At 46.2% G+C, this 24,613-nt stretch overlaps 1 protein-coding gene across 6 annotated transcripts; it reads left to right on the top strand.

Annotated features, from left to right (window-relative positions):
- Positions 1 to 341: 341 nt before the first annotated feature.
- On the top strand, positions 342 to 24,241 carry Rbm14 (RNA binding motif protein 14). Of its 6 annotated transcripts, XM_047519655.1 has the most exons (4): positions 16,326 to 16,636; positions 17,400 to 17,822; positions 21,271 to 21,964; positions 23,806 to 24,241. In XM_047519655.1, the coding sequence occupies exons 2-3, from the start codon at positions 17,411 to 17,413 to the stop codon at positions 21,954 to 21,956; spliced, it is 1,098 nt and encodes a 365-aa protein (XP_047375611.1). In that variant the 5' UTR covers positions 16,326 to 16,636; positions 17,400 to 17,410; the 3' UTR covers positions 21,957 to 21,964; positions 23,806 to 24,241. The 6 variants fall into 6 exon arrangements, with proteins under 6 accessions (XP_047375613.1, XP_047375610.1, XP_047375612.1 ...); XM_047519657.1 differs by lacking the exons at positions 17,400 to 17,822; positions 21,271 to 21,964; positions 23,806 to 24,241 and adding exons at positions 342 to 801; positions 5,944 to 6,054 and having other exon boundaries at positions 16,299 to 16,632; XM_047519654.1 differs by lacking the exons at positions 16,326 to 16,636; positions 17,400 to 17,822; positions 21,271 to 21,964; positions 23,806 to 24,241 and adding exons at positions 342 to 801; positions 5,944 to 7,408; positions 8,177 to 10,128.
- Positions 24,242 to 24,613: the final 372 nt, after the last annotated feature.

Below are 24,613 nucleotides of genomic sequence, written 5' to 3'. Positions count from 1 at the left end.
AGACTGCCAAAATGGGAGGAGCCCTGACTTCCGACTGAACAAAGTTTTCCTTAGGGCCCTCGGGTCGGGGCCCCACCCCGGCCAGAGGCCGCCTCTCCGACTAGGCCTCTGCCGCCCGCGCAGCCCGCGAGAGCTCCCCCCTCTCCAACCCTCCTTCCCCTCCCCCCGGCAGCGGCGGTTGGTCGCGCGCCGTCGTCCCTCTCCCACCCCCTTCGCTAACGAGCGGGCTCCAGGCCCTCTGGGATTGGCTGCGCCTGAGCGCATCTTCTCTCCGTCTCTATGATTGGCTGCCGCACGCGCGGGATGCCTGTCCCGATTGGCTAGATCAGGGCGCCTGCGCGGCGGGGTTCTCGGTCGCCAGCCATTCCTGGGGAGGACTGCCGGTCGGTCGGACGTCTCGGCTGTCGCTGGAGGAGCAGTCCGGAGCAGTCCCGGCTCTCCGGGAAGGCGGCTGCGGCGGCAAGATGAAGATATTCGTGGGCAACGTCGACGGGGCGGATACAACGCCGGAGGAGCTGGCAGCCCTCTTCGCGCCCTACGGCACGGTCATGAGCTGCGCCGTCATGAAACAGTTTGCCTTCGTGCACATGCGCGAGAACGCAGGCGCGCTGCGCGCCATCGAGGCCTTGCACGGCCACGAGCTGCGGCCGGGGCGCGCGCTCGTGGTGGAGATGTCGCGCCCAAGGCCGCTGAACACTTGGAAGATTTTCGTGGGCAATGTGTCGGCCGCATGCACGAGCCAGGAATTGCGCAGCCTCTTCGAGCGCCGCGGACGCGTCATCGAGTGTGACGTGGTAAAAGGTAACACGGAGGCACGCTCGGGGGCGGGGGCGCGCTCGGGGCACTCTGCCTGTTAGCCACGCCCCTTACCCGGGGGTCGGTCACTGCGCGGTTGGGCAGGGTGGGGAAGTGCGCGGGGGCGAGGCCGGAGGTGTTGGGGGCGTGTTGGGCAGAGCCACCCTCCTCCCCTGCGGTCCAGGCACCGTTCACCAAGTGGGAGGAAGCGGCTCTGGGTGGGTGCGGCGGCCACTGAGAGCCAAGCCACGGGGCCGGGGACGCGCCAGAGACGCGCCAGAGACTTGCGAGTGTACCGGGGGCGCGTCTTCTGGTCTCCTGGGCCTGGCACCGAGCGGAAATTGGGAAGTGACGGGCACAAGCCGGATCATGGAGCGGGGAAGATTTCGCCACTTCCCCACTTCCTCTCCAGACGTCGGTCAGAGCAAGGGAAGAGGGAAAAGGTGGGGGCTGACGCCCCAAGGCCGCCCTCGTGTTCCCTCCCGATGAATGCTCCCAAGCGGAAGGTAACGGGGCCCTTGGACGTTTCTCGGGCTGGGATCTTTTAGTATTGTCTGGCACGGGTCTTCTCATGGGTACAGGAGGGGCCCCTTCCGAGCCACTTTGGTATTTCAGTATTTGATGGGTTAGACGTGGCAGCTCTGTGCTTTCCAACTCCTTCAAACCTGTTTCCTCTTACCCCTCCCTTTGGGCTCGATTTTATATCTGTTAGTTGGAAACCTGACCTTTTTGCTTGTGGAAGGAGACTTGTTTTATGAGGGCCCCTTTTGTGTAGCCTTTACCGGTGCCCCAGGGTAGTGTCATTCTTTCATAAGTTTGGAGACTTTGCACGGGGGCATACTTTGGCTGAGGGGGTTATGGGGAGAGGTGTGTGAGAGGTCTTCCTTAAACATTGGCTGAAAACGATTTACTCAGTAGTTGTCATTGCTTGAACTAATTCCCAGGGCAGATCCTTAGTTTGCCTTTTCTTTGAGAAAAATTGTCACCATAATTTAGACTTGACTTCTTCCTTTTTGGAGCCCAGTTCACTTTTTTTTTTTTTTTTTTTTTTTTTTAATTAATCTGGGTTGTTCCCCTAAGTTCTTTCTTACTCTTTTTGGGGAAGAGTTGATGGGTCAGCCCTTGTTTATATGTGGCCTGTCTCTGTTCCACTTAGGAACAGATCTGAGTTAACTTTGCCCTGTTATCTTCAAGGATGCACCTGGGAGTATGTCTTGCCTTCCTGGTGTTGGATTCATCCCTGCTCTTACATTGTGAGAAGTTTTGAGGATGAGGAATAAACGGGTGCAGTTGCTTGTTCATTCTCACCAAAGATATTTCTTTTTTTGTCCTGGAAAGGCACTTTTGCTATTCCTTGTCCTTTCCATAAGTGGGGGAAGTGTAAAAGGTCATAGTGTCCCTTGCTAGGAAGAAATCCTTATTCTGCATTAATACTCCATTCTATTTTCCTCAACTTAGGTTATGCAAGTCCACGACTATCCGGAATCGGGCTTTCCTGCTGGGTGCTCTGAGGCAGGCTGTATGGTGCATGGATTTTTGCTTTTGTTTAGAATAAAAGAGTGGGAGGGTTTCAGACTGGGTATTTGACCCGAAAGGGATGTGAGAGTTTTGTGTTTAATTAATCTGTTAGGTTTCTTTTGTAGTTAGGCAGGTGACTGGTAGATTGGGAGTCTAGAATCAGTATCTTGGGACAGTCTCAATGGAACTCATGATCATGAAGCTTGCTCTCAGGTTATAGAGAAAGCCAAAAGTGTTCCTGAATTTGCCTGGGACCAACACTAAGTGATGGGGGTTGGGCAGGGGAGATGGTGGTGAAGTGCATGAAAACTTCACATGAGTTTTAGAATTTCCGACTGTTTTCCTGTGAGAGTTGGAAAATTTTGTGCATTTTGTCCCTTTGTAAACGTTTGTTAGAAATGCTTTGATTTCCTCAGGGAGGGGTCTTCCACTGTTACTTGTTGTTAGGCTTATATTCAACAGCACCTGATACACTGATATCCCTTACTGATACTTTTATAGCTCTTTGGGGTGAAAAGGTTTGAGGATTTAAAGTTGGGAATGTAGTAGAAGAGACTGGCTTAATAAAAAGCTTACTCATTTCTTGGACTGTGAATGGGCATTTGATTGAGTTTTCTGTTTGCTGTCAGGTCTTTTGGTTTGCAGTGCTGGGGATCAAACTCAGGACCTTACATATGCTGGACTAGTGGCTCTACCTTTGAGCCACACCCTCAGCCCTGCCAGGTTTTCAAAAAGCACAGGACAGCCAGCTCTGTTTTATTTCACGGAGAAAAATATGGTTGCTTGGTTACTCTGGGAGCTTAGATATGATTTGTAGACCAAAAATGTCCATAGCAACAGTGGTAACCACTCTCCACAGCTCTGTCCTATTGGGTGTTCAAAGATGAACAGCTTCAAAAACCACTTGCATACTTCAGGGGAGGTCTGAGTCAGAAGAGGAAAATTATGTCTTCTCTCTTTTTGTGGGTAGCCATCCTTTTTATACTGAGCTCTATAGTTTCACGGTGTTTTTTTTTTTTTTTTATTTTTTTTTTTTTATTTTTTATCTTCTTAGGATAGGAAATGTTTTTCTGGATTCTCTTAACTTTAGTACTAGAGGAATTGTGATGCTATCACACCATTAGGTGGTATCTGCAAAACATTACTTGCTAGGATTAATGCTAGTTTTGATGAAGAGGTTACTTTGAACTTACTATCCAGGCAAGAGTCCCTGGAGTTCTTAAGATCTCTGATACTTTGTTGCCTGGGGAGGAGTTGGGTTTCTGGGCATCTTTGACAGGGCTCGGTCTGAGTTTGGCTGCTCACTGTGATAGGGCACAGTTAACCCTGATGGGATTGAGTCATCTGGACAAACTGGTCATACTTAACTTTCAATGTCAAGCTTAGAAAGTTCCTGATATAATTTGGCTATAATTGTATCTCCTCCCCCCACCATCAGTTACATACTTCACTAAGACTGTCAGTTGAATTGAACATGTGAAATCTCAATCCTCCTCCACCCTTTTCTTTTTCAGTGCAGGAAATTGACCTGGAGCCTCACACATGTTAAGCATGAGCTCTGCTCACCGAGATACATTTCCAGACCTGAAATCTTAATTTTAAAATTTTACTTCTTGGTGTCTTAATAAAACCCAGCTGTGTAGGGAGTAGACAACAGGCTGTTGTGGGAATTTGTAGACAAAATAATCAGGAATAATCAGGAATGTGGTGTGGTTCCTTTAATCCCTCACAGTGCCTGGAGATCGTCCCCTTCGTCCCCACCTCCCGTTGTCTTGCCTATAAGCTCTAGCAAATCTTCCTGCTTTCTCTTTCTTTGAGTGAGCCTTTCTGCCTATCATTGCATTATCCAGGTGGTTTTGCCATTCCTGAGGGTCAACTCAATCTCTGCTTTTAGAGATGTTAGACCACCTGCTGCTGTTTTTAGCTAGCTACCCAGAATGAAGATGAGAGATCAGAGGACAATTCTAGTATCTTTATGGCCAAGTGAATTGGAATGCTTAGCTTTTCATAATTGGTAAATAATCAGGCTCTGTTTGTGGGGGTGTTGAGGACTGAGAGTTGTGATAGTTCATTTTGTTCTTTTATCATCTCTAGTAGGTTCCAAGTTTGTGTGTACAGATGACATTGTGTTTTTTTAGAGAAAAATATTCTAAAGAATATTATCTAGAGAGGGTATCCCAGAATGAAGATTTCTAAAAATTAGGACACTTGTGTGAAGACTGTTAAAAGGATATCTTTTATTGGAGAATGGAACCTTGGTAACTTCACAGGTACCTTTTTATTTCTTAAACCTACATGCTAGAGATTGGATCTCAGCATTTGGATTTTTTTCTTAAAGTAGCCATAGGTCCAGAGTGGGCTTAACTGCAGGGCTTTATTTCTCAGGGACAGATTCCTATCATTGTTCTTCAGATCTTGTTTATATACCATTGCAGTTTATAGTATGGACACGATCTAGAATTTCTTTTCACTTCTAAAGTTTTCTTCTGTGGTAGATGAATAGAGACTCACAGCTTATCTTAGATCCTCTTCCCAGCACAACTCATTCAGGTCTTGAAAGAAAGCCTCAGGGTTACCTTCTAGCTTGCAGCATTTGTAGCTTCTTGCCTTATAGCTGAGAAACCAGATCTTTCCTGTAAACAGTCTGTCTTAAGAACAGAAGCCCAAAGGGTAAGGGATACCTCTCTGTGTCCCTTAAAGAGGAAATGGTGGAAGATGTAGGGTGGCTGAGGGAGAGGGTCTTAGTTTCCATTTCTGTACCTTGTTGACATAGGATCTAGCATCTCCCCTTCTGAGCTTACATTTTTAGTCATGCTACACAGTTATGCCTTTCATGTTGACTTCATAGGGACAGACTGGTGTAGCAAAGGGGCATGGGGCATAAAGAGCTGAAACTGGTCCTGGCATTATATACTTTGATTTGGGCCAACTGCATAAAAATTTTTGGACGTTTGCCCATCAGTAAAGTGGAGATGATGATTCTTTGTCTTGCCATCTCACAGTATTGTAAGGCCCAAGTGAGGTTGTGTGTATGAAAGTGCTTTGAAAACAGGAAAGTAATTTGAAAAGGGAGGAGATTATATTGGAGGAATTTTGTGAACTGCTTGCTCTTTGTAGTTTAACTCTCTTGCCTGAATTGAATCTCACCTTAATTGGAGCTAGGCTGAGAGATGGCTTGTGGCAAAATGTGAGTAGTCATTTCTAGTGCTTGAGAGCTAAGCATCAAAGGTGAGCCTTGGTGTTTGGTGAGCTTGGGTTGAGAACACTGGATAATTGAGTGATCCAGGAACCCTTCTTTTGTTTTGTCTGCTAGTTTATACTTATAATAGCTGCGAAGATTTTTAACCTGTGCTGCAGTTCTTCTTTGCTCTTTCTTTTTCACCAGGGAGTTGGGTGAAGTGGTAGGGGACAGGGGAGAATGGGAAAAAGCCCTAGTCAAAGGCGACTGCTTGGGATAGTCAGACACTTTGTTATGTGGGAGCCATATTTTATGACATACTCCTGGAGAGGAGGGTTTGGTGGCCTGGAGGTAGCTGGCAACAGCTGGGTGCTGTTGTATCCAATTTGGGACCCATCGGGTAGCATGCCCTACCCCCCTAATTGCTAACCCTCTGTCTGCTGCTTTATCAGACTACGCGTTTGTTCACATGGAGAAGGAAGCAGATGCCAAAGCCGCCATCGCGCAGCTCAACGGCAAAGAAGTGAAGGGCAAGCGCATCAACGTGGAACTCTCAACCAAGGGTCAGAAGAAGGGGCCTGGCCTGGCTATCCAGTCTGGGGACAAGACCAAGAAACCAGGGGCTGGGGATACGGCATTCCCTGGAACTGGTGGCTTCTCTGCCACCTTCGACTACCAACAGGCTTTTGGCAACAGCACTGGTGGTTTTGATGGGCAAGCCCGTCAGCCCACGCCACCCTTCTTTGGTCGCGACCGAAGCCCCCTGCGCCGTTCACCTCCCCGAGCCTCTTATGTGGCTCCTCTGACGGCCCAGCCAGCCACCTACCGGGCCCAGCCCTCAGTGTCGCTGGGAGCTGCCTACAGGGCCCAGCCTTCTGCCTCTTTGGGTGTCGGCTATCGGACTCAGCCCATGACAGCCCAGGCAGCCTCTTACCGCGCTCAGCCCTCTGTCTCCCTTGGGGCCCCATACAGGGGCCAGCTGGCTAGCCCTAGCTCCCAGTCTGCCGCAGCTTCCTCGCTCGGCCCATATGGTGGAGCCCAACCCTCAGCCTCAGCCCTCTCCTCCTATGGGGGTCAGGCGGCTGCAGCTTCTTCACTCAACTCCTATGGGGCTCAGGGCTCCTCCCTTGCCTCCTATGGTAACCAGCCATCCTCTTATGGCGCCCAGGCTGCCTCTTCCTATGGGGTTCGTGCAGCTGCTTCCTCCTACAACACCCAGGGAGCAGCTTCCTCCTTAGGCTCCTATGGGGCTCAGGCTGCCTCCTATGGGGCCCAGTCTGCAGCCTCCTCACTAGCTTATGGAGCCCAGGCAGCTTCTTACAATGCCCAGCCCTCGGCTTCTTACAATGCCCAGTCTGCCCCATATGCTGCACAGCAGGCTGCTTCCTACTCTTCCCAGCCTGCTGCTTATGTGGCACAGCCAGCCACAGCTGCTGCCTATGCCAGCCAGCCAGCCGCCTACGCTGCACAAGCCACTACCCCAATGGCTGGCTCCTATGGGGCCCAGCCAGTTGTCCAGACCCAACTGAATAGTTATGGGGCCCAAGCATCAATGGGCCTGTCAGGCTCCTATGGGGCTCAGTCGGCTGCTGCGGCCACTGGCTCCTATGGTGCCGCAGCTGCCTACGGGGCCCAGCCTTCTGCCACCCTGGCAGCTCCTTACCGCACTCAGTCATCAGCCTCATTGGCTGCTTCCTATGCTGCCCAGCAGCATCCTCAGGCTGCTGCCTCCTACCGTGGCCAGCCGGGCAATGCCTACGATGGGGCAGGTCAGCCGTCTGCAGCCTACCTGTCCATGTCCCAGGGGGCCGTTGCCAACGCCAACAGCACCCCGCCGCCCTATGAGCGTACCCGCCTCTCCCCACCCCGGGCCAGCTACGACGATCCCTACAAAAAGGCTGTCGCCATGTCGAAAAGGTACTGTATGCCCCCCCGCCTCTGCCCCCAGCTGGGGCTTAGGGCAAGGGGCTGAGGTTGGCATGGGAGGGGAACTATAGGCCCCTCCCTCGGTCTTTTCTCCTTTACTCCTGTGGGATGTGCAGAGGCCGAGGGGGTCGGAGTCTGTGAACTTTTCTGGTCACCAGGGTTCAGGTGGAGCACAGCGCTCAGCCTGGGGTAGTACTAGGTAGTTAGACTGGGAAAATGTCACCACTCTAGACCAGCCCAAGTGCCTTAGGAGCCACTGCCTGCAGGATTGTGGCCCATACCCTTTCCCAGTGTCTCAAGGATTCTTAAGCCTGTTACCTGGTTGTCCTGATGTTGGGGGTGGGTGTGAAAGAGTAGTCCCTTTGGCACTTAATGGCTGAAGGCAAGTTTATGAGATGCGTCCACTCTGTGGGAAGTTGGGGACCTTGCTTTCGTCCGCCGTTCTGTTGATAAACAACCAAGGTCTTTGTGTAGTGCCCATGGGTGGGGATTGTTTGTGGTTTGGGACTGTAGACCAAAATTCACCTTGGCCACTTTGGAAAGGAGGGCTTCAGTGGAGGGCTTGGTTTCCTAAATGAGTTGAACCCAGGCTTGATTTCTTGGCCTGGATAGGGTGAAGAACCTTCTGACAAAAGGAAACCAATCTGTTGGACACAAATCTGATCACACCCTCCCTGTCCCTATTGGCATCTCCCCCATGCCCATCGGAGCCCTCCCCTCAATTGTCTCATTCACCAACTGTCTTCTTCTCTCGACTAGGTATGGTTCCGACCGGCGTTTAGCCGAGCTCTCTGATTACCGCCGTTTATCAGAGTCGCAGCTTTCGTTCCGCCGCTCGCCGACAAAGTCCTCGCTGGATTACCGTCGCCTGCCCGATGCCCATTCCGATTACGCACGCTATTCGGGCTCCTATAATGATTACCTGCGGGCAGCTCAGATGCACTCTGGCTACCAGCGCCGCATGTAGGGCCATCCTGGGGTTGGGGCACCACGGGGAGGGAGGGAGAGGTAGGTAGGGTGCAGACCCAGGTTATAACCACTCTGGCCCATACCTCTCCCAATTCGGTTTTTCATCCCCTCCCTCTACCATGTGGGCCTTCCCCAGGAGACCATCCTTTTGAGTGTTTGGCAGTAACCTACTTTGTTCCTTCGCCTCAGCATCACATCTTGTTACTGGCTCTAGATCTGCGGTTTCCCCTCTACCCTGCCTCCCATCTCTCCAGAATGGGAATTACTTTTGTTTTTATTTTTTCCTGGCTCCCTTTTATTTTTGTGCGCGATATTTAAGGTCGTCTGGATGGGGAAGCAACCTGCAGCTGAGGTCGGCGGCGCCTTTTTCTTTTAGATGTGAGGGAGGCCAGGAAAGGGTTAGTTTAACCATTTCCTGTGCGCCAAGCTGTTCCAGCAGTCCAGGGGGCCCTGATTGTTCCTCTGTAGACTGTTGAGACTGAGATCCTATTGGGACAGTCAGTTGGTATGTGTCCAAATCCCTGCTCACCACTGATGTCCTAGCGATGGTGAGCAGCACAGTCCCAATTCCCCATCTCCCCAAGTAGGTGGTGTTAGAAAACCTTAATTTCCCCCCCTTTTGTATGGACTACAAATAAAACTTGGGGCGATTTGCAGTTTGGAAACCTGGTTGTCATTGTCTTGATTGCACTCAGTGTCAGAGGAGCCAGTTTGACATCCAGGAAGTCATGATAGCTAAAGGGCAAACAGCCTGAGAAACCAGGGTGGGTTTGGAAAGGGGTTTGAATGTGGGAATTAGAATGATTTCCCTGCTGCCCAGTGGGATTTAGCTTATTGGCGTCCTACTAGCCATCAACCATCTTTAGGGCAAGACAGTCCAGACAAAGTGGTTGGACTTCTTAGCCCTCAACTTGATCACATCAAAATGCAGTCTATAATACCCATTTTCCTCTGCCTGTGGTTGACCATTTCCCTGCCTTTTCTCCAGAAACAACCTGAGCTCCAGCAGGGTGGTTGTAGGGTTTGGCTTTTCTCAATAAGTGGGGAATGGGCTGCTTTGGTGTTTAAAAGACAGGCGTATCCTTCAGACAGTTGGCTCTAAAGAGCACTGGGGCTGGGACCTGGAAAGGAGCCATAGTGGGGTGGGAGTAATGTCCCTATCTGATGCTTCCCTGTGGTTGGAGAAAGGATGGAGCAGGGAAATTTTGAGGCAATTATGAGGCATTCTGGCCAGAGTCCTGGTACTTCGCCTGTTGAATTTCACCATGGAGTGTTCTCCCGCATCCTGCTAACCCCTGCCATCACAGCACCTGAGACTCCTTTCCCTGTCCCCATCTGTTAATGGTTTTTAGATGTCTTCTTGCTGGGTTTATATTTGGAGGTGTCAGACTGTGGGAAGCGGGTGAGGTGCAAGTAAAATGAAATCGGGATGCTAGAATTGGGTGAGAAATTGAGGATTCTGCCAGTACTTTTATTTCAGAGCTGGGAGTTGAGGACCTGGGCAAAAAATACGACAATTTCAACAACAGGATGGAGGCTTGGTAATGATGGGTGAATGAAATAAGACTGGTTGGATTGGGTGATATCAGGAAAACCTACTCATGCTCCTGTGGAAAGGGTGCTTTAGAGACTTGATTTGGGAACCTGCTAGGGCAAAGTTACTGGGGAGGTATGTGGGTCAAGTAGAGTTCAGGTGGGTTGTCTTCCTCCTCATTAGCTTCACGTGAATGTGCCTATGACAAGAGAAGTTTGCCCTGGATGTCCTCTTCCCTCTGCCAAGCGTGCAAAAATATGGTTTTAAAACCATGAGCTCGTATTTGTGGATGCTAACGGGGGTCATCTAAGGGAATACAAGGGCCATAGCTCTTTTCTTTGCTTCTCTTTCTGCTCATTGCTTTGCCTTTGGGTGCTTTGCTGCTCCTTTTTATTTCTTTGCAGGACTGGGGAAGAATGAAATAGAAGTTTCTTAGGTTTCTTGTTACTTTTCTGTGTGATGGTATAATGATCTGAGGGCCATGCTAACAAGCTGAGCTTTGATTATTACACTGGAAAATTGAGGGTTGATTATAGGGCTATGATTGTGGCCTGTGTATTTGCAATATTTCTTTGTCAATGTGGCTTTCTGTCATCTTCCTTTCTCTCCAGTGAGAGTTCTGCCACTGTCCCAATCCCATGATTCCTTGCAAAAAGCTTAGTGTGCTTTCAGGGCCAGTGTTGACATTCTTTATTGCAGCCCCAACTCTTCAGAGTGACCTGGCCTATTTGATCACACTAACTGTCTGTCATTTTTAGGTCCTGATGCCCTTGCTGCCTCAGCCCTCAGGCTTTCAGGCCAGAAGGAGCTACAAAGCCGAATCATTTTGTCATTTTCCTTTCTCTTGCAGATGTTTTAAAATCTCCCCTCTTTTATTTAAATGTGCCATCTGTGTTAATCCCATATTCCACTCATACTTTGATTTTTTATTTCATTTCCAAGATCCTATAACTTGGGGAAAGTTGGGTTTAGTGAATGAGAGGAGAGACATTTGATGTATGTTTTAGGAAAATGGGCGCTCAGTGTATCTTCTGATCATTCAACTTTACACCTATCACCTCTACAACTTGGTGGTCATTGGTTTAGTTGGTTTATTCTTGGAACAAGACCAAATAGAGGCTTCTAGCCTTGCCAACTCACTCTCTTGAGTTGAACCTTGTTTTAAATTCTGTTTAGTTTGGGGCCTGGGGCCCCATCTCTTTTAATGGAGATAATGGGACTGTCACTGAGGGGCCAGTCTCTACAGGTAGGCTGCCTAATAGTCATAACCCCTAGTTAAGTTCTGCCAAAGTCCTTACACAGTCTGTTGATTCTCCAGGCATTCTGTCCAGCCAAGCCAAGTCTGTGGACTCTCATGGATGGATGAAGTCGTAATGAAAATACATTACTAGATTTATGGATGAGTATGTATTAGAAATTTAGTAATAGAGGACAGCATATGGAAAATTTATACCTTTAAAAAGTCATAAAACTGAGTTTCAGGTTTAGCTCTAAATCATTTGAAATATCTGTAGTGCTTGGAATGCAGTGTTCAGGTAACTGAACACTTGGTCTGACCTAGAAAAAGTTACAGTCTGGAAGTTTCAATGACCTACCTCAGTGAACCAGTTATAGTTAATAAGTAATGGTAGACAAATGGTTAGGTTAGGAAGGAGAGGATGTGGCATCCCTAGTAGGCAGAGAGTACTTTCTGGAGGTGGGATTTGATTTGAAAAGTAGCTTTACTGAGAATAAGAACACTGTTGTCTCAGGTTTCCTGAGTTTGAATCCTGGCTGTACCTCTTGGCCATGTGATTTTGGACGTCAGGAACTCTGGCTCAGTTTTGTCATCCAACATGTGCTCAACACTGTTAAAAGTGCTTTTCTGGGCTGGGGATACAGCTCAGTTGTTCAGAGTGCTTGCCTAGCATGCCCAAAGCCCTGGATTCAATTCTCAGCACCATACACAAACATACACACACAAAAGTGCTTTTCATATGTTAATTAATCTTCATACAACCAAAATATATGATTTTTATAGGTTTGTTTTGTTTGGTACTGGGGATTGAATCCAAGCATGCTTTACCACCTGAACTATATCCCCAGTGCTTTTTATCTTTTGAGACAGTGTCTTGCTAAATTGCTAAGTCCTTGAACTTTGTCCTCCTATCTCAGCCTCTTGAGTTATTGGGATTACAGGTGTACACCACTGGGCCCAAGCTAGATATTTCTAAACCTACTTTATAAGTGGGGAAATTGAGGCTACAGATTAGTTTTTTTTTTTTTTCCAGATTACATGTGGATTCCATCCCCAGCACTGGGGAAAAAAAATCACAAGGCTAACAAAGTGCTGGATCAAGGATTTGAACCAACCATCTGAACTTTGCTTGTAATCTTTACACTATGCTAGTGTTGAGAGAGGGTTAAATGAGAACATGTCACAAGTATAGGGCCTCATATAGTCACTTCTCATTAAATGCTAGCCATCATAGATTGAGATGGCTGTAGTACACAGCTCTGAGCAAAGACTTTGGATGTAGGTGTGAATGTAGCACCTGGGTCGCTGTGAAGGTAGTGAATTTTTGCAGTGAGTCATGCCTGGGAGTGACTTAGGCCACTGGGCCATATGTTTTGGCTACTTCCAGTCTCTGGCAATACTCCTCTGTTCTAGGATCACATTCTTGTGGATATGAGGAAAGATTACTGTATGAGGTTAGGAACATTAAAGAAGTCTAAGGGTGTGTGACTGGCAGTGGGAGTAGAGGCCTGAAATGCCTGCTTGGTTGGCTTACTGGCTCCCTATGACCATTCCTGGAGAATTGGGGCCTTTATCATATCGGTAATTCATTTCTGGACCAGGAACCAGAGTTATTAGGAGTATAAATTGTAATATTCACCCTTAAGGGTATGAAGCTAATATAGATTATTCATGTCTTAAGTTTTCACTGACCTTAATGTTACCCTTACGTGTGGATTTGCCCATTTCCCTTTCAAAAGTCTAAGCTGTCTCATTTCTCAGTTATATGCATGTAATATTATTCCTCCTGTTTGTTTGCAGCCAAAATGCAGATTTATTCTAGGCTTTGATAAAATGTCAGCTTTCTGGATGACTTCAGACAAATAACTTTACCTTTTATGAACTTGGTAGCCTGATCAGCAATCCCTCCACCCCCTCAATCAGCAAACTCAATCACCAAAATGTCTGGACATGGTAGCACAGGCCTATGTAGACCCTTGGGAAACTGAGGCTGGAGAATCACTTGCACTCAGGAATTTAAGAACAGTCGTGCAACAAAAGTGAGACTTAATCTCAAAAAAAGAAAAAGCCAGGCATGGTGGTGCATGCCCATAATCCCAGCAGCTTGGAGGCTGAAGGATCACAAGTTCAAAGATAGCTGTAGAAACTTAGTGAGGCCCTATCTCAAAGGGTTGAAGATTTATTTGGCTCAGTAGTTAGGCACCCCCCAGGCTAAATCCTTAGTATCAAACAACCAACCAAACAAAAAACTCGGAATCACTAAAATGGCATCTAAGGTGTTCCAGACAAGGGTCTGTTAAACATTCATTAAGTGTTATTCTCTCTGTAATAGAGCCATGAATAAGGTAGAGGATTTAGAGACTGGGGTTGTAGCTCAGTGGTAGAGCACTTGCCTAAGCTATGTGTGAGGCACTGGGTTCGATTCTCAGCACGGCATATAAATAAAAAATAAAGGTCCATTGACAACTAAAATATATATTTTTTAAAAAGGGGGATTTGGATCAGATGTCGCCCCCCCCCCCCCCCCCCCGGGGCAAACATTAAGTTCCTTTAGTTTTCAGTAGAATACATTTGGGTAAGCATCAATATGAAGACACTCAAGCTACAAACCTCTCTTCCTAAAGTTTCATTTGTCAAAGTGCTCAAAAGCTCTTAGCATAGATTATCTCTGGCTTTTGGCCATCTGCTTTTTGTTGCAGGAGCTTGGAAAGTTAGACTAGCTAATATGAGTAAAGGTACATGTTTTCAGTACTGTTGAGTGTCCAGAGTTTTCTTTTTTTCCTCTTTGCAGTGCTGGGGATGGAACCCAGGTCCTTGCACATGCTAGGCAAATACTTGATTGCTAAGCTACATCCTCAGCCCCATCCAGGTTCTTAACCTGAAACTGACTGGAAATCAAACTCACCTCCTTTTGGTAATCAAATTAACTCATGCATTCATTCTTTCACTTTTTAACTTAGTATTTGAGGGTCTTCCATGTGCCAGGTGCAGTTCTAACATTGGGAATATGGTATGGAAAAAGTATTTACAGGGACAGGAGAGGGGCAGAAAATGAAAAAATAGAATTACAAGTGCTAGGATTTTGAGTTGAAATAGAGTTGCAAGGCAAGGTTGGAGTAGAGGAAGCCTTTAAATGGGCTGGGCAATGAAGCATCTCCAGAAAGAATATTCCAATCTGAATGAGCTTGGTACCATAAGGCTTGTGTCTGGAAGGGTGGTAGTGGTTAAACAGATTGAGAGATTCCAGCAGGAACTTTGAATAGGGTATTATAGTTAAGGGAGGGAGTTTGGTCCCACCCCCACCAAATGTAATTGATTTTAAAAAGCATGGGGATGTTTTAATTGATTAGATGGGTGACTTGCAAAGTAAGTTATAACTAGATCTAGTGAGATTTCAGAACGCAAATCCAGTAATTAGATTGAGAGTGTCCTTACGTGTTTGCACATTGGCATGAATTGTGGTCTGAAAAAGGTCTTTCCAGCTGCAGATGAAGCTCAGCAGTAGAGCTCATGCATGAGGCTCTGGGTTTGATTCCTGGCACTGCAAACAAAAACAGCCTCATTTTCAGGTCCAGAGATTGGAGTTTCATAGAGTGAGTTAACTTCATATTTTTTGGTATCTGCAACAAAGTTTGGTCTTCAGGGTTTCTGGGATAAAAAAAATTGGAAGATCACACAAAGGAGATGAGAGAGGTGTATGTACTATATGCATTTCCTGATGCATAGAGTTGTGATCACTACCACCTAATGCTGGTCCCCTGGGAAAGGGCATGTGCAACACACTAAAATAGAATTGGTTTTCTTCATTACCAAACTGTGACCTAACAGTCTTGGCGGTGCATCATAGTCAAAATGAAAAGGAGTGAGATTAGTGACCACATCCCCATATGCCATATTTTTGACTTTTTAAGAACCTTGCTTTTTTCTACCCTAGAATAAACTCCACTAGTTTTCTACCATTGGAGTACTGAATCATGTCGGGTTTTAAAAATCCACCTTTTTTGTTCAGTACTCTGACTTCACCTTTTGCTGTACAAAATTCCTTCCTCGTGTTCTTTTGTGGCTGTTTTGGGTAGCACTACATTCTGTTTGTCATCTCCACTCCTGATGCTCCCTCTCGTCATAAACAATTCACTGCTTTGGCCTGTTTTGTTGGTATTTTAAGTTTTTCCATCCAGCACTTGCATCCCCCTTTCCCCTTTAATTCCCTTTTCAAAAAAGCTGCTTTGCAAAGGGTCTTGACTGAAGTTGCTTGCTCAGTGAACATGGGATCAAATGAAGCAGCCAAAGGGTGAGAAAGAAAATGTGATGAGGGAGCCGAGACCCTGTGAAGAATGTTCTTGATTGTATTTGTTTACAGCTGATTGTGATAATGCTCTTCCCTCTAAGGTCGGTTGGGCGGGGGTGTTAAACTTACAGCTCTGGTTGATGGCACCCAATAAAATAAAACGACAACAACAAAAAAAACTTTGCTGCTCCCGTTTTTTTCTTAGGGAGGGGGAGGGTTCTGTTTTTGGATCCTGGGAGGCTGCTTGCGGAGGGAATTCGGTTTGCCCTCCCGGATAGAGCCGCCTCTGGCCGGCCTACTTTTTGGGTCATCACACCGTGGTCAAGCGGGGCCCAGACTGTTGCAGAGTTCCTTTCACTACCTATACGTAGTTTTATATTTGCGGGGAGCTTCGGGGCTTCCAGGGCTACAGTGCGGGTTACTGGCAGAAGAAGGCTGATTTTTCTCAGGTGGGAGCCCTCGCTGTTTTTCTTACCTGGCGCTGTGTCTGCGTAAGCTACTGCCCACAGCATCCAGGCTGCGAAGTGGGTGGCGTTTGGGAGTTCAGAGGGGTATACTTGGAGTAAAGGGCAAAAATGGAGTGCAGAATGCTGTCGTGTTGTGCACGTGGAAGTGTCGAAACGTGGAAGCTTAACAAAGTTGGCGCCATGAAGCTACAGACTGCCACACCGGCTCCTCGCTCGCTCCGCCTAATGGCGGTTCGCCAGTCGCCGGCGAAACCCTCGTTTGTAGTTCCTCCCTCAAGCCGACCTGCTACCCAATCAGTGGCTTCGGCTTAGCTATGTTGGTGCTCATTGGCTTTCACATAAAAGCTCCGGGTTACTGACGTTTCCACCTCTTCCCGGCCTCTCAGGTAATTGGCGTTCGCGGTAACCAATCAAGAAGAGGATCTTCGGGAACGCCTGCCATTTACTTTATTGAACAGCCAATCCGGTGGATAGGTCACCTCCCCCTCTCTACCCAGAGTCACTGCTGCGGCCGCCGCCATTTTAGCGTTTTGTCAGAAGCGTCCGCGCCGCGAGGAAGAGGCCCTGCCGATTTCCGTGCGGTGAGAGACTCCGAGCCCTTCCACTTCCTTTCCTTTGCTCTGTTAAATTTTGTCTCACTACCTTGGGCATCGGGGGTGTCCTGGTTGGGTCGCGGCCTGCGCGCCCGTCACTGAGAGACGACCTCGGTCCTCGGCACTGCGCGGTAAGCCTGAAGCAGCCCTTCCCCCATCGCCTCCCGCCCGAGAATACCAAGCTTTTCTCCCACCCTGGCCGCTTCCCCACTTGTCTCGGCTTCTTGCCGCGACGTTTTCTTCGAGGTAACCCCGCTGTCCTTAGATTGAGCATTTACAAGCTTGTCTTGAGACTTTCTCGGGACCTGGGACATTGTTGCCTGGTTGATGAACCTGAAGCCTCCCTCTGGCCAGGCATTTCTCCATTCTGCAGGCGCCTGTAGGATGGTACCTGGAGAGAGGCGTTCCCCACTCCGACGCTTTTCCAGTACTCTGCACGCCACGCTCTCTCCCACGGCCTCTCTCGTTCATTACTTCCAATAGAAGCCCCTAAACATAGCTCTTCCAAGACCCACTTTTCCGGAAATGGTTATTACCGGAGGAAGAGCCAATTCGTAGTTTCAGGCAGTCAACCAGCAAGCCCGGTAGTTAGACTTTTGTCTTATGACTGACCACCTAGTGGACAGAAAAACTTAGTATCACCAGATGTTCATTTATGCTTTTCACTTTTATTTGCATTCTTGTTTGAAGGTATGTAACTCTTAAACTCCTTAGTTACTAAAGATCTCCCTTAGTAGGCCTGTTTACTTCACTCCCATTTCCCGTTCATTACTGTGTGGAGATGTGAGTGTGAACATGTGAGAAAATTGGAAATATGCTAGTGAAGGTGGCAGGGGTGATCCCCCCCCCCCCCCCCCAGGTCTTTTGTTAGAAATCTTGTTTCTTCTCTCCCAGGTTGTATCGAGATGGTGAAACTGTTCATTGGAAACCTGCCCCGGGAGGCCACAGAGCAAGAGATCCGCTCACTCTTCGAGCAGTATGGAAAGGTGCTGGAATGTGACATCATTAAGAACTATGGCTTTGTGCACATAGAAGACAAAACTGCAGCTGAGGATGCCATACGAAACCTGCACCACTACAAGCTTCATGGGGTGAATATTAATGTGGAAGCCAGCAAGAACAAGAGCAAAACCTCAACAAAGTTGCATGTGGGCAACATCAGTCCCACCTGCACTAACAAGGAGCTTCGCGCCAAGTTTGAGGAATATGGTCCAGTCATCGAATGTGACATCGTGAAAGATTATGCCTTTGTACACATGGAGCGGGCAGAGGATGCAGTGGAGGCCATCAGGGGCCTAGATAACACAGAGTTTCAAGGTGAACCCACTGTCTTTGGGTAGAGAGCTGAACACAAGGCTCTGTGCAGAAAAAGTTGGGTAAATAAAAGGAGGGTTTGGGGGTAGAAATACGGCTGTTGGCTTGGCTGGTGATGAAGGGTTAAGTATGGGTGAGGCATTTCTTGAAATGGAGAATGCAAAGGTTTTAAGGGCTTCACCTTAGGCAAAGCAAGTCTATTAGAAACACCACTTGGTTTTCATTTGGAGCCCCTAAGGCTTTTGTGCCTCTAAATTTAGAAATCCTTTTCTCTTAAAGATGTCCAGTTGTTTCTTTTTCTACTTTTGTTAGTAGGACACATTGCAGAGTGTTTCACTGAGTGTGTTGCCTCAGCACCACAGTATTAACATTATGCTTTATTTGACATGAGAAGAACTAGTTAAAGCAACCCTTTAGGGGCAGAATTTGTTAAACACCCCCACCTTACCCCATCTTTCACCTTTACAATAACCATAGCTGATCTTTAAGAAGTTAAAGCTCTAGTCCATTTTGCCTTGTGTCTGTACTAAGGGCTTATGCTCAGAAAGCCACTCCAGAATTAAAAGACTGATTTCGGGAATCTTGGGAAGGAGGCATTGGAATTTGGGGCAGTAAGGGCATGTCTTAAAATGGTTGGAGTGGGTGGTGGACTGACTTCAACATCTTTGGTGAAAAGAGTACTTAGATCAGTGTTACATTGGAGCCTGATCAGATGAGTTGTTTTTTGTGCCTAGAAGGCAGCATGGGTGGTGATGTGGATTGTCAGTGTTTTTCAAAGGTATTGTTATCTTTTCTTGGTTTAAGCTTTTAATTCCCTCTGCAAGAGTAGTATTTAGGAGATAGTGTCCATAGTGAGTTGTCAGCTGAACTCTCTCGTCTCCCATCCCCTTTGGGTCCTCAGTGTCAAAAGCCACCTCCCTTTGGTTCTAATTAACTTCCAAATTGTAGTGCTGTAGTGCATTCTCATAACTCATGACTGTATTTCAGTCCTGTGTTCTAACTGTATCAACATGAACACTGTAAGGCCTAGTTCTTTTCCTAAGTACTTGCCTTATTGTGAGGCATTTTACTGACATCTTTGGTGTTCATTTTGTTTAAATTGGGCTTATAGCTGGAGGTCTAATCATCATTCCCTCATATAATGGGTTCCCTGTGTCATGGGCATTACTGTGCATTATTAAAGAAAAGTATCACAGGTCTCTTGGGTCTAGGTTGCTTTCCTGTTTTAATTGGCTAGTTGAGAGTTATTTTGTCAACAACTTAATTGGGAACAAAGACTGCTCTTGTGGAAGGTTGTGATGTGATGCATGATTTTTGGACACTTCCATAATGTAACCTAGTCACAGAAGTAGTGTCTCTAGTAGCAGTTCCATGGGGAAGGGGAGGACAGTATGATCTGATTCAGGACAGGTTATTCTTTGAACTAATCATTTGAACTCTAGGTTAGCTCTAATGTAACCTATTCTTTTTTTTCCACTATATTTCTTAATATTACCCTTTCATTTCTTTTTATTTTTGGTGGTGCTGGGGATCAAGCCCAGGGCTTTATACACATTAGGCAAGTATTTTACCACTAAACTACATTCCCAGTCCCTCTTTTTCTGTGTGTGTGTGTGTGTGTGTGTGTGTGTGTGTGTTCGCTGTGTTTTCATGCTGGCCTGGAACTCCTGGGCTCAAGCAGTCATTTTGTGTGTGTGTGTGTGTGTGTATGCACGCTGTGTTTTCATGCTGGCCTGGACCTCCTGGGCTCAAACAGTCATTTTGCTAAGTCTTACTCTTTTATTTCTTAATACTATTCTAGTAAGTTGTGTGTGCATGTTGAGTAGTGGCACTTATTAAAGACTGTTCTTTTTCCATCTCAGTTTTTCAGTGTTGCATATATTCTGTATTGTTTGCTCACTTTAAGAAGTTGATTTTAGATGTTTTTAAAGATTTATGTCTGTTTCTGGCATTAGAATTGACAAGTTCACAGATCAGTGCACTTATTAGTCACCTTTATGTTCTGAACTACACAGTTTCTTAGTTTATACTTACTTATTCTGATTTTGTTACCTGCCAATGTGGCCCCCTGGGCAAATGCCAGACACAGGCTAACACTTTAAAATATTTAAGTACTTAATTGCCTTAATTCTTTTAATGTCTTTGGACTTAACCAGACATAATGTTTAAATTGAGACTTTTCTTGGTATTTTGGTCCCTCCACCTCCTTCTGGAAGTCTCCTGTAATCTGACTTTAATTTTGCAGATGAAATTATATATTTACCATTTTTCCTCATTTTAGAAGGTGAATCTATTGACTCTTCCTTGGTTCCAACCATTCATCTCATTTACATCTGTATGTTTGGGTGCCTGTAGCTAGTTGCATTGGAGAGATTTGGCTGGACTTGGATCCCTTCTGAATTTTTGCTTATCAACAAATTGGTAGGTCTTGTTAGGTGGGAATTACTTATCTGAAGAGATTTAGAACTTAGTTTTAACTTTTCCAAAAAACCTTCCGCTTTTCTTTTTAGTTTTTGATTTTCAGAATACAAATAGTGATTTTCAAAGAAAAAATAGTATTATTGTTTGTTCTTAGATTGTCTTATTTGAAGAAGAGAAAGCATTTTAATCTTGCTGAACTGAGCAATTTGGCCCAATAATTTTAGTGGTTATTGTCCATTTTCCACTTTTCTCAGTCCCCTTTTCTTCCATAGTTTGTAATTCTTTCTAGAAATTGAGAAGTTTTGTGAACAACTTGACCTGTTTTCCTTTCACCCAAGTAGAGGGTCACTAAAATTTGCTGTCAGATTGTAAAAGAATTCTTATTACAATGATTATCAGAACCAGCAAATTCAAGCACCCAGTTAAGGAGGAAGACTTTCCTTGAACTTGTATTAGGTCCCCCAACCTCACAATTCTCCCAGATTTAGCTTGAAACCACCATGATCAGTCCAGGATCAAATCCTGATCACTCTTAAATAGTCGCAACCTTAGAGTCTTTATTCCATTCTCTTTAATTTTGGGGAGTGGTGGTGGTGGTAGGGATATAGAACTGGCTTTCGCATCCTCCTGCTCAAGTGGAATCAGCCTTGATAGTGAAGATTGAAGATGTCAGAAACCTGTGATATGCTTTAACTTATTTTGAATTCCTTTGACTTCAGGCCACCTTTTGGAATACATTTTTGCCATGGTTACTTGGCAATGGATGAGATGTTTGTTTTTGAGCGAGAGTAGTTTCGTAAGCAGTAAATTGGTGTCATTGCTTTAACATTTCTTCATCTACTTGATCTTTGCTGGAAATCAGATCATATACTGAATCTATATGTTGGACCCTTTAAAAAAATCTTTTTGGCAGTGATGAGTTCTGCATTAAGAGTTGTCTAGGTAAAGTCACTGCTATGACCAGTGACTGGGGCAGGGGCTTGGGCTATGACTAAGTGATAGCAACCCTTCTTGCGTCTGTTTCTTCAAGGCAAACGAATGCACGTGCAGTTGTCCACCAGCCGGCTTAGGACTGCGCCCGGGATGGGAGACCAGAGCGGCTGCTATCGGTGCGGGAAAGAGGGGCACTGGTCCAAAGAGTGTCCAATAGATCGTTCGGGCCGCGTGGCAGACTTGACCGAGCAATATAATGAGCAATATGGAGCAGTGCGTACGCCTTACACCATGAGCTATGGGGATTCATTGTATTACAACAACGCGTACGGAGCGCTCGATGCCTACTACAAGCGCTGCCGAGCCGCCCGGTCCTATGAGGCAGTGGCGGCTGCAGCTGCCTCTGCGTATAATTATGCAGAGCAGACCCTGTCCCAGCTGCCACAAGTCCAGAACACAGCCATGGCCAGTCACCTCACCTCCACCTCTCTCGATCCCTACGATAGACACCTGTTGCCGACCTCAGGAGCTGCTGCTGCCACAGCCGCTGCTGCAGCAGCAGCTGCTGCTGCTGTTACTGCAGCTTCCACTTCATATTACGGGCGGGATCGGAGCCCCCTGCGTCGCGCTACAGCCCCCGTTCCCACTGTTGGAGAGGGCTACGGTTACGGGCATGAGAGTGAGTTGTCCCAAGCTTCAGCAGCCGCGCGGAATTCCCTGTACGACATGGCCCGGTATGAGCGGGAGCAGTATGCGGATCGGGCGCGGTACTCAGCCTTTTAAAGCTTGAGGTGAGAGCGGTGGGGTGTCCCTTGTTCTGGTTTTGCCATCTCCTGCAGCCTATAAGGGCTCCAATTAGGCTGCCCTGCTTGCTTGCTTTTGCAGGGTTAGGGTGAGGTTACTAGCATGGTTCACGGTTTAAAGAAGTCCTAAGTGGCTTAACTTTGAAGTAAACGTCCTTGGCCCTCCTGGCCTCCCCCCACCCCCACCCCCCTGGCTCCCAGCAGTGGGAGTCATTCTGATTGTGCCTGGAAGAACAAAGAATGGTGTGCTGGTGAATCTTGGGTCACACCTATGTGCTGTAATTGAACTGATCCTGGGACCCAGACATTCCGACTGAGGTGTGCTATTTCTCCAAGTTTTGGTTGAGTTTCCTGGGTTTGTGACATTACTGAGGACTTCAAGTTTCCTGTGTGCTTCCTGCTATGTGAAAGGTCTGATAAGACCTCTGTAAAGTCCATAACTACAGTTAATTGGTCATCACTGCTCAGGTCCTAATTACTGTGAAGATTACGAAAATGGCATCATCTTAAATCTTGAAGGGTATTTCTGACATTTGGGAAGCAGTTCAACCCTTTTTTGTTTTATAGAAGGTACTTGACAGAGCAGAAGTAAGTAAAAAAACATGTCTTAAAAGTTCAACAAGGAATTCTGGGCACAGACTCCAAAATCCAACTTAGCTGCTCAGCTCAAGATTTATTCCTAAAAGAGTACCCACTGTATATCTGTCTTTGAATTTGTCCTGTGATGACCTATTAAGTTCATTCTAGTTTTTGTTTTTTTTTTTTTTAACTGTTCCCATAGTGCTACATTCAACATCCTCCATTTCCTCAAGGTATATAGTAATATACGACACACCTATTAATTTTATGCTCAGGTAATGGTGATATCCAGGATTGGGAGTTTTGCCATAAGCAGATCACTCCCTTCATCTTCCCACTAGTTGTTATGACTTTTAATAATCTTGAGCTACTGGCTTTACCTTGAGTCCTCTGGCTTTCTCCTCTTATGAAATGTTTTGAACCTCATGATCCATTTGGCTTTACTTGAATATATTCTCTTTCAATGCTTGCCAGCTTTGGGCTCCAGGTTTTTGAGGTTACTGTTGAACTTAAGGATAATTCTCAATGCCTTTAGTTTTGAGTACCCCCCTAGTATGTCCCCTACATTACCATTGATTTCTTTAATACTGTGGGAACAGTGTAGGTGATACGTGTCATCTTTTCAATTAGGGTAGGAGGTCTGCAACTTGCCCAGATCTGTTGGCTAGGAAAAAGCCGATTGGGTTCACTGACTAGAAAAGAAACTTGAGTGACTTGATATAGCTTACATATACCCTCCAGTGCCTTCTTTCAAAAGTTAGTTTCTTCCTTAGGTGAAGTTGGATGCCCTCAGGTTTTAGAACTTGTTCAGTTGATAATAATAACTACTTTTGTCTAGACTTTGAGTGGTTTTTAACTTGGACCTTGGCAGTAACTCCCTAATTGAAACATACTGTTGACTTTTTTACTCTCGAAGAGTTAATTGGAACCTTTCCCTTTTTCATGTTCTGATGACAGTTTATGATGTGGAATTACCTTTTCTGGGGGTGCTAATTTTAACATTCAGAGCAATGAAGTGTCTTTGCCTTTTCTCATGAAAGAAGATTCACTATTTAGAGAAAGGCCTTAATCTGGAATTGTTTAGCTGCCCAATTTTCTGGCCTTCAAGCTCTCTTTCAGATTATGATACTGGGGAACTGGTACAAGTAAATTTAAAGGGAGAGTTAAATTACCAGACTTTGTAAAGATGTTCTTTGAAGTAAAATCCCTTTGAGCTTTGCTGTAAAGCCCCTTATTGTGCTCTCTTTCAGGTGGGATGTGTGTGGGCTGAAATTCCGAGCTGCGGTTGTGCATGAGAATACACCCTTCGTGGTACCCCATCTCCGGGACGTTCTCAGCTCTGTGCGTTCAGTCCTCAGGAACCATGGACCTTAATTTACCTTGCTAAGTTCAGACCTTCTCCTTTCCTTTCCTCTCTCCTGCCCATTTTCCTGTTCTTCCTGTTGTTCAGTATTTCCTGTAGCTTTCCTGTTCACGTTCTGTTCTCCCAGCAGGCCTCATTGTATGCAGAAACTGGTGGGGGCTATGCTGTCTCCTCCCCACCTCCTGCCTCCAGTGGGTGTTGGATTTGGGAATGACCTTGATGAGAGGGTCACTGCTCCTGGGTTTCTTTTGGCCCAAAGGATAGACCTATAGAATTGAATCACTTTTTTTCTTTCCGGTGAAATAAATGGTTTTTCAACTTAGGGTTTGTGTGCTTTGAGAGAGTTCTTGCTTGGACTTGTTTTGTGGTTTTTTGTACCTTTAAAAAGAAGGGGTGGGTGTGGCATTCTAATATATTCAGCTTTGGTTGAACATCATCACTTCAGTTACTTTCTTTTTTGTAGGTAGAACTTACAAGTGCCAAAGGGAAAAAAAGGTTAAACAGAAAATCCCAGGTCGCCTTATTCCAATGAAGACTTCTTCCACTGGTCTACCAACTACTTGCTCTTTAGAGATGTAGGCCTTTCCCTGTTGTAGAAATAGTCATTACCTACCTCTATGAGTGCCATTCTAACACCCACTCAGGTCCAAGAAAAGAAAGTGATTTGGGGGAAGAAGAGAGGTTAGCTTTCGCCT

This window comes from Sciurus carolinensis, chromosome 11 (assembly GCF_902686445.1).
Source record: "Sciurus carolinensis chromosome 11, mSciCar1.2, whole genome shotgun sequence".
Classification (NCBI taxonomy): Eukaryota; Metazoa; Chordata; class Mammalia; order Rodentia; family Sciuridae; genus Sciurus; species Sciurus carolinensis.
This window is presented reverse-complemented; position numbering and strand designations above follow the sequence as displayed.

What these genes read in the sequence shown, in the direction of transcription:
- Rbm14 (XM_047519654.1), top strand. Translation starts at nt 465, where the DNA reads ATGAAGATATTCGTGGGCAACGTCGACGGGGCGGATACAACGCCGGAG. An exon ending in CGAGTGTGACGTGGTAAAAG is followed by an intron (nt 802 to 5,943) that starts GTAACACGGAGG and finishes CTGCTTTATCAG; the next exon opens with ACTACGCGTTTGTTCACATG. An exon ending in GCTGTCGCCATGTCGAAAAG is followed by an intron (nt 7,409 to 8,176) that starts GTACTGTATGCC and finishes TCTCTCGACTAG; the next exon opens with GTATGGTTCCGACCGGCGTT.